The sequence below is a fragment of the Egretta garzetta genome, unplaced genomic scaffold (assembly GCF_000687185.1).
Source record: "Egretta garzetta isolate BGI_Z169 unplaced genomic scaffold, ASM68718v1 scaffold690, whole genome shotgun sequence".
Lineage (NCBI taxonomy): Eukaryota > Metazoa > Chordata > Aves > Pelecaniformes > Ardeidae > Egretta > Egretta garzetta.
Window position 1 is genome coordinate 49,870 of NW_009258282.1, and position 9,432 is coordinate 59,301.

Genomic DNA, 9,432 nt, shown 5'->3' on the forward strand with positions numbered 1-9,432 from the left:
AAAATAAGAATCTTGATGGATGCTGTAAAAACCTGACTTTTACTCTAGATGGAGTTGTTCTAGAGAAGGAGAAGCTGGAGAAGGAGGTGGAATCCTTGAAATGCTTTCAAGCTGCTGAAAGTTCTGAGTGGCACGAGAAATACAGGGAGCTTCAGAAAGAATATGAAACTCTCCTGCAGTCATATGAGAATGTCAGTAATGAGGCTGAACGGATTCAGCGTGTTTTGGAAACTGTTAGGCAGGAAAAACAGGAAATTTTCATTAAGCTGAAAAGTGTTGAAGCAAAAAAAGAGGAAACAGATAAGCAGCTACAGGAAGCTGGACAGGAAATTGATAGAATGAAGGAGAAAATGAGGAAATTTGCAAAATCAAAGCAACAAAAGATCCTGGAACTAGAGGAGGAGAATGAGAAGCTTAGAGCAGAGATGCGTTTTACAGATGGAGAGTTACACAGGACTGGAGATGTCTTAACAAATACTAGCCTGAAGGATGATCTTGAGAACTCTAGGAGGGATTACCAGTCTCTTTCTACTCAGCTTGAGACAGTAATGGCTGAAAAGGAGGCTCTTAATCAAGAGATCACAGACTTAAAGTATCATTTGCAGTTAACAGAATCTAAGCTGAAGGAAAGCAGAGAACTGGTAGACAAGTGCGTTGCTCAGAAGACAACAGGGGAAGAAACAAATCAGGCAGTTGCCACACCACCACCAATGGAGAGAACTGAAAATCAGGTGGAAGAAAGTTTTAGACCACAGTCTCCTACTGCAGAGATGGAACAAAAAGCATTTGAAGGTAGTAGCTCTTGTGAAGATCTTGGTACCTACACACAGCAGATAGCTAAGCTCACAGAGCGAATCACAGAACTAGAAGATAATCGGAGGGCTTCAGAGCAACAGCTGGGTGACATCCGCATATGTGTTGAGACTTTAGCAGGTGAGAAAAGGGCTTTAGAAACCCAAATGGAAGAGAAAGTCCATGAATTGAATGCTCTTCAAGACACAGTAGCAAAGATGGAACAAACAGTCCAAAAAACCAAAGATGATCTTGTCAGGATGACAGAACTGAAGGACACACTAGAGGCTGAGAAGGATGATTTGGAAGAAAGACTCATGAATCAGCTGGCAGAACTTAATGGGACTATTGGAAACTATCAGCAAGATGCAACAGACTTCCAGATCAAAAATGAGCAACTGAAACATGAGCTTCAGAGTTTGCAGAGAATGATGCATGAACTGGAGGAGGCGAAATGTCAGATGGCAAAGGAGAAAAGTCAAGCAAGTTCAGAAAAGCAAAAGGAATTTGTAGAAAAGCTAAAATGCAGTTGGAGGGGAGATAGCAGTGCACATGTAAAGGAGCTTCAGGAATTGCTGAAACAGAAACAGCAGGAGATTAAGCAGCTGCAGAAGGACTGCATTAAAAGCCAGGAAAAGAACAGTAGTTTAGAAAGAACTGTTAAAGCTCTAGAATTTCTGAAGAGTGAGTCTCAGAAAGAGGTAGAAGCAGCCAAAGAGATGTTAGCTAAAGCAGTTGAAGACACCAAGAAAGCCCAAGCAGACCTTGCTCTCTGCAGAGTAGTATTGGATGACACCCAGAGTGAGGCAGCAAGGGTTCTAGCAGAGAGTGTCAAAGTGAAAGAAGAGTTGCAGGCAAACAAAGAGAATATTAAAATTCAAATGAAGAAAAAAGATGAGGACTTTGAGAGAAGACTAGAACAGGAAAAAGACAAGCACTTAAAGGAAATTAAAAGCATGGAAGAAAAGCTGGCAACTTTGCAGAGGGAGAAAGACTATATGGAAACAACTGTTGGTGATCTTCAAGGCTCCTTGAAGACAAAGGATCAAGAAGCCAAGCAGTTGGAAGGCAGCCTAAACAAAACACTAGCCCAGCTTGCAGCCTTCACCAGGAGCATGTCTTCCCTTCAGGATGACAGGGATAGAGTGATAGATGAATCAAAAACATGGGAGAAGAAATTCACTGAATCTATTCAAAAGAAGGAGGAAGAAATACGTTCAAAAGAGGAAGCTTGTGTTGTGCTAAAGGACCAGATGAAGCAGATGACCATCCATGTGGAAGAACTTCAGACTCATATAGCCAGGTAAAGAAGGTGATAATGACTCAGCCGGTATTCTTGTATTTCCTTATGACAAGGCAACAGCCAGAGGTGAGGTAGGATTCCCCTTTCCTTTTGCAGTATACCAGAAAGGAAGAATTTTGCGTATGTAAGTATGCTAAATACGACATGTGATTGGCAAAACTAATGAATTCCTAAGATGGAGAGCAGAATTAGTCTTCCTTATAAAGCCATAAGTATAAGACTCATCTCCTGGATCACTTCTGCTTGTACAGAAAAGAGGTTTGGAGTTATGTTGTATGGATTTACTATGTATTTGTTGTCTGCACAAGGATACAGGGAAATTAACACTGAAAATATTCCTTCTCATCACTAGGCTACCCATGTTAAATCTATTCTCTGTGACAAGCAGTAGCCATCTGAGTGCTATCTAGAGTCTTTATTAATCTGAAATTTGAAATAGACGCTTTTGCATAGAGTTGTTGCATTCAGAGATTAAATTGGGCAGGTCAAGAGAGCATTGGGATACATCATTCCAGTTTAATCCCAAAAGAGATTTTGAGGGAAAGATGGAGCTAGAGAAGCATACCAAAATGTACATCTGGGAATTTCCAAAACTTAAACCCAAGCTGTTCTTACATGAGTAAAATTGTTCTATAAAGTTTGTGATCAAAATGCTGTATCTTTTCATGCATGCATGAAATGAACATCAAACATACGAGAATAGTGATTTCATTAAGTTTTTTTTGATAGCTGCAATGGATGAGAGAAAGAAGTATTTTAATGAAAAGGAGGTGATAACATTGAGTGTTTTAATCTCTTCCATTTTTTCAATGTTAACATAAAGACTTATCTCACAGACAAATTTTAAAAAATATTCCCCCAGCACCACCCCTTCAGACAGTAGTGTAGTCAGAACTTTAAAAGACACCTTGAATTTTAAATTGAGGGAAAACTAATTATCTGGGTATTTCCAGGTTGCTTTCTTAAAGTAAAACTAATTTTGTGGCTTTTCTAAATTAGTATAATCAATGAAAACTATTGCTGTGGGTTTGGATACTGAGAGATATGTCACCAATTTGTGACTGATTCCTCTCTCCCCTCCTTCCCTCTTTTCACCCCTCCCCTCTGTTTTCAGGCTGGAACGCAACAAGAAAGACTGGGAGTCTGAATCCAGGAAGGAGATTCAGCATTATCAAAAGACATGTGAAATGTTGCAGGAGGAAAAAAAGGAGCTTTTGACTGAGCTTGAAGGGTCTCAGAAACTGTACAGCAAGTCTCAGGATGAACAGCAGAAACTGGAGTCAGAAGTCAGCAGCCTGAGAGACCAGCTTGCTGACTTACAGAATTCCTTCACCAAATGTGAATTGGTGAGAGGAGAGCTGGAGAGTATGGTCAAGCAACAAGAGACCAGTATCCAGAATTTTAAATTCAGCTGTGAACAGCTTGAGGCTGATCTGCAAGCTTCCAAGGACCTAACGAATAAGCTGCATGAAGAAACTAGTGCCAAGGATCAAAAGATCATTAGTTTGCTGTCTGCCAAGGAAGAAGCAGTTATGGCTGCTCTATCTGAATTACAGCAGCAACATTCTGAAGAGATGAAAGAATTAGAGCATAGGCTGAGTAAGGAGGAAGAAGATAAAAAAGCCATGGAAAATGAGAAGAACAAATTTCTTGACAAACTTGATCGTCTCACTGAAAAGATGAAGATAAGCAGAGAAGAAAGTAAGCAGCAGAAGGCACAACTGGACTCCTTCACCAAGTCCATGTCGTCTTTGCAAGATGACAGAGACCGCATACTGAGAGACTACAAGCAACTTGAGGAACGTCATCTTGTTATAATCTTGGAAAAAGACCAGCTAATTCAAGAGGCTGCTGCTGAAAACAATAAGCTCAAGGAAGAAATCAGAAGTTTTCATAGCCAGATGGATGATCTCAACTCTGAGAATGCCAAGCTGAATGCAGAGTTGGTGCGGTATAGAGAAGACCTGAACCAAGTGATTTCAATAAAGGACTCCCAACAGAAACAACTTCTCAAAACACAGCTTCAGCAGATCCAAACTCTGGAAAGGGAGAAGGCAGTTGTAGAAACACACTTGAAAGAGTCCAAGCAAACTCAGGATGATCTCAGGAAGTGCATGGAAGCCTTGAGAGAGGATAAAGTCAGTATGTCTCAAGAGATTGAAACCCTTAAGTCCTCTCTCTCTCGGATGGAGAGTGAAGTGACAGCCTTGCATGAGGGGGGTCCTATCATAGAGTGTCAAGCACAACTGAAGGCCCGAGAGGAAGAGGCACAAGAACTGAGTCATAAGCTTTCCCTCTCACAGAAAAGGATAACAGAACTTGAGGGGGAACTAGTATGTGTCCAAAGGGATGCAGCCAAGAGAGTGGGAGAGGTTGAGGACAGGCTTCGAAAGGAGTTGAAGCACCTACATCATGATGCAGGGATAATGAGGAATGAGACAGAAACAGCAGAAGAGAGAGTAGCAGAGTTGGCACGGGACTTGATGGAAATGGAACAGAAACTTCTTGCAGTCACAGATGAAAACAAAGATCTCAGAGCTCAGATTCAGTCTTTTGGGAAGTCCATGAGCTCTCTTCAGGATAGCCGGGACCAGGCCAATGAAGAGCTTCATGTTTTGAAACAGAAATACTCTGCAGATCTAGAGGAACAAAAGAGTCTAGTGCAGAATCTTCAGAAACAGATGGTTCAGCTACAAGAGGAGCAAGATTCCACTGCCAGGGACCGAGATACAGCGAGGTCTGAGCTGACAGAACTGCAGAAGGCCACCGATGAAAGAGGTGTCTTGGCCCAGATTGAGAAACTTAATCAGAAGCTCAGAACCAAAGACGATGAGCTTCTCCATTTGTCTTCAGAACTGGAAAGCTCTTCCAACCAAGTCAAATCTTTCTCCAAGGCTATGGCTAGCCTGCAGAATGAGCGAGACCGTCTGCTAAATGAATTGGGAAAAACACGTAAGATTGAAGAAGTGAAGCAACAAGCAGAAGGGAGCACTTTCACCACTCCTTCAGAAGTGCAGAGTCTTAAGAAGGCACTGTCCTCCTTGCAGAATGACAGAGACAGAGTAGTAAGTCCTTGTTCTTTCTTCCTGCTCTTACTTAAAGACCCATAGGAGATTTAGATCTTCATATCTTAAAATTCAGCATACACAGATACAATATTTGCAATGTGAAACACAGATCATTGTCTTCACAGAATAGTTGAGGTTGGCAGGGACTTCTGGAGATCTTCTAGTCCAACCCCCTGCTCAAACAAGGTCAGCTGGAATAGGCTGCCCAAGACAGTGTCCAGTCAGGTTTTGAATAGCTCCATTGATGGATACTCCACAACTTCTCTGGGGAACCTGTTTTTTCATGTATCTGGAAATGGTTTCCAGAATTAGTTGCTCCATCACCTTCCCAGGGATGGAGATGAGGCTGACCAGCCTGCAGCTCCCCAGTTCGTCGTTATTGCCCTTCTTGTAGGTAAGGATGACATTTACTTTCTTCCAGTCTTCAGGATCCTCTCCCAGTTGCCATGACCTTTCAAAGGTAATTGAGTTGCCTCCCAGTGACCTCAGCACTTGCAGGCATGCTCCGTCAGATCCCATAGATTTAGTATGTGCCCTCTATGTTATCTTCTCTGACATATGGAAGCTGTGATTTCATTAACTTTGCAGGGTGGTTTCTCATTAGCTTCATTTAAAATACGGAATCATAGAAATAAGGTATGGGTTCCCTGTTAACCTGCTTAGTCTGTGTCCATGGAAGCTAGCGCATTTGATTTGTCTTAAATTTCTAGAAGAGACTAGAGCAAAGACTTGGGTCTGTTTCTTCTCTTGGCAGCTGATTGTCAAGACCGGTACAAGACATTGCAGCTTCATTTTGACATCCTTGCTTGCATGCTTAATGTGTCTGTATAGTCTCTGGCACAATGCAGCTCAGCAAGTTTCAGAGCTCTAGTTGCTGGTCAGATAACAGACTTTTATAGTAATTTTCCACCATCACTTAGTCTTCCCTTCTGTTAATTCACAACAGACTTTGTGATATTATCTTAAACGCATCTTCCTTCTTGTTCATTTTATATCTCATTTATTTGTAGATTTATGTCTCCTCTGCTGCTGTTTTGTTGAACTTGCAGATCTGTGTAGCACTGCTAGTACTCAGATAGATCCTCAGTAGAGGGATCTCCTGACTCATTAAGTACTTCCCTGTCTCCAGAGTCAGTCACATTGTCTTGTCTTTGAAAACCGATTGCAGTGATGGATGTGTAATGACAACTTATTTCTAATTCCAAATCAAAAGGATTTTAGTTCCTCAGTTCCATGGTTTACAGTAAATACCAGCTTCAGGAGTTATTCTTAACCAGCTCCTTCTGTCTCTTTCTTCCTCTGAATAAGGGAATTAATATTGTAGTCCAGGGTCTTTTTGTTAATATATGTCAGATCTTCGTGGAAGGTCTCAAAACTCACTACTGTCATTAACAATAGAATTCTCTGGGGTTTTTTTCTGAGCAGTTTTTAGGAGACTGCTGTAATCACTGATTCAATTTCTAGTTTCGCTGTCATCTGAATGTGACTTTTTTTTTCCTCCAGATGCCACTGTAAGAAATGCTCTTAAATGCTTGTAAGTAATAAACCTAGCTGCTTGCCCATTTGTCACACACTCTGGTATCTCCCTTTAATTAAAGGTAAGAGAGCTGAAGAACCTGCAGCAGCAGTACATACTGGTTGGGGTAGAATCAGCTGAAAATTCTCGCTTAAAAACACAACTGCAGGAATATCAGCAAGACATAGATAAACAGCACCATCTCCAAGAACAGCTGAAGCAAGAAAGTACTTTCTACCAGCAGGAGCTCCAGCAGCTTAGGTGAGAATTGTCTGTCTTCTCACTGTCTCAGAGATGCAAATGTCCCATTTCGTTCATTCCAAGAGCAATTTGGGGCAGAAGATAAAGCATTGAGAACCTCAGCCTTAGCTGTGTCGGCTATCACTAAATCACTTTGTTCAGGAGCGGGCACACCTTTCCCTTCTTCAGCTTTTGCTTCAGACTTCGGGTGAACGATTACAGCCCAATGCATTGGATGGAAATGCCTGTGTGAAATAGATCAATGACCTTTTAATTTTTATTTCCTTTATCCAGTGGTGGCCAATATCATCTGTTTCAGAGGAAACTTAGGCTGCTTCTTGTATTGAAGCTTATGTATATAATTACAGAACTCTCCGTTCCAGGCTGAACACCCTTTATTATCCCACTGATATCTTTGTTTAGAAAATACTCATTTTGTATGACTGTCTAATCCTTTGTTTCACTTGCCTTATGTCTTCTATTTTTAAAAAAGCCTGTAATTCAAGTCTAGTAAACGGTATCTCCAACTGGACTAAAACTAGTCAGACAAATAATCTCTCTTCTAAAAATGGGGGAAAAATGCTTTCAGGTACTTCAGAGATCCATCTAAGAATGATTGAACCTGGAGTGAAAGGGGTGGGTTTTTTTGTGGAAAGATGTATGGCTTATCTTTGTCCAAAGTGATAAAAAAGCTTGTAGTGCTCCTTCCCCCTCCCCCCAATCTGACCCTCAAACTAACACTTCAGATCTCATAAAGTTTGAAGCACCTTACAAATTTTACTTATCGCCTGATAAAAGAAAAGGAGATTTATTTTCTGTCGAGCTTCTACAATGTACATGAAGCTAAGGCCTCAAGTTTGTATGTTGGGATCAATGTTACGGTTCTGGTGCATATTTGACTGAGGAGGTGATAATGTTATTATGACAATTGGCATTGTCAATTACTTGCTTGACAAAACTCTCTGTACAGCAAGTTCAAACTGGTAACTTCCTGGTAATTTCCTTTGTGTCGTGCTGGGCAGACAGGAGAAGGCTACCTGGGAAAAGCAGAACAGCAGCATAAAGGAGCAGTACCTGATGGTCATAGCAGAAAAAGACAAGCAACTGAGCCATTTACAAAGGATCGTGCAAGAAATGAGACTGCCCCTCAGCAAGTCTGAAATTGTAGAGGAGCAGTACCAAACGAAGGTTGGTGGATTCTTTATTGCATGGAAATGCGAGGCTTTAAATTCAGCCAAAGTAGCATGTGTTGCTTGTATTCAGCTTGTACAGACTGCAGTATTGGATTTTGTTGTGTGACCTCCAAGTGCTATATGAACAACATAACTCGGATCACCTCTGGTGTACCCTTATGTGCTCTTCCCTTAGTTCATGGTTCCTAATGTTTCAAGAAAGAGTAAAAGAGAGAGGCGTTCCTAGGCACCTTACCTCCTTCTAAGCAGTATGGAACTTCTCAGGTTTGTCTTTCTGGATCTTTCAGAATTGCCTCTTGCAGTCTGTTTGAATCTAAGATCTTCTGGTTTAGTTCTCCGTTTGATGTCACATTCTAATTTTTAAGTTTCCTATTGAATTTTTATTGCTGGTTTTACCGTGAAAGGGATCTGCAGTCCTGACTCAAGCCCAGAGAGGCTGAAGATTGAACATTGCACTTTCTGCCTTCTTTCCCCTGTATCGCAGTCCTACAAGTGGAGTGACATATGTTGAGTATTTTGCTTGGTCTAGGGAAGGACACTTGCCTGCTGCATGTACAATACCATTACATTATGAGCAAGGAAAGAACTCTCCTGCCCACATCTGTAACGTCCCAGTGAGAAGCTTTTATGTCTGTGGAGGAGGGAGGAAATCTCCCCTTGTCCCTTTGACACACACACATGCATATATGCAAAGAAAAAGCTATAGAACAATGTGCATGTGATGCTTTCCAGGAGAATGCTTCGCTGCCAACCTTTTAGTCTGTGTTGAATGAGAGCAGTGTGGACATTGCTTCACTTTTTTGTTGGTTTTTCTTGTTCACATTCCTATGCTTTTTTTTTTTTTTTTCCTTCCTGGATTGTAGACAGCTTTAAGACAACTTTTGAGAAGGACCCATCATATGTGCAAGTTCAGTGATCTTTCCTAATTGTCTGGATTTTCAGATGGCTTTTAGGATATTTCTGTTTATTCCCCACTTGCTGTTTTGCTTGAGCAGATAAGTTCCTGGCCTAGGAATAATGTTGGGCTTTGACCTTGGAATACTAAACAGAGAGGACTAATGTGAGAGTGGATTGTCACATGTGCAGCATATTTTTCATTGTTCTTTCCCTGGCAGATTTCTATGGAAGTTCTGAGAGGGGACTTTCCAAGCCTAGAAACAGAGACAAAGCATCTCCAGACCCAGCTAAGTGAAAGCCTGAAAGAACTGCACCAAAAAGAGCTCAGAATTCAGCAGTTAAACAGCAAGGTACCGATTATATTTTATAGTTGCTTGCAGAGTCTGGGATGAGGAATGTGGGGAAGAGGATAGGTTTGAATAA

General features: G+C 41.3%; 1 protein-coding gene across 1 annotated transcript in view; it reads left to right on the top strand.

Annotated features, from left to right (window-relative positions):
• Positions 1-9,432, top strand: part of LOC104124400 (golgin subfamily B member 1) — a 49,791-nt gene that overhangs the window by 28,265 nt on the left and 12,094 nt on the right. The window contains 5 exon segments of the mRNA XM_035892053.1: positions 1-2,095; positions 3,210-5,160; positions 6,762-6,940; positions 7,942-8,107; positions 9,228-9,359. The exon segment at positions 1-2,095 is cut by the window's left edge and continues 18 nt beyond it. Of these exon segments, the coding sequence (XP_035747946.1) occupies positions 1-2,095; positions 3,210-5,160; positions 6,762-6,940; positions 7,942-8,107; positions 9,228-9,359 (4,523 nt within the window).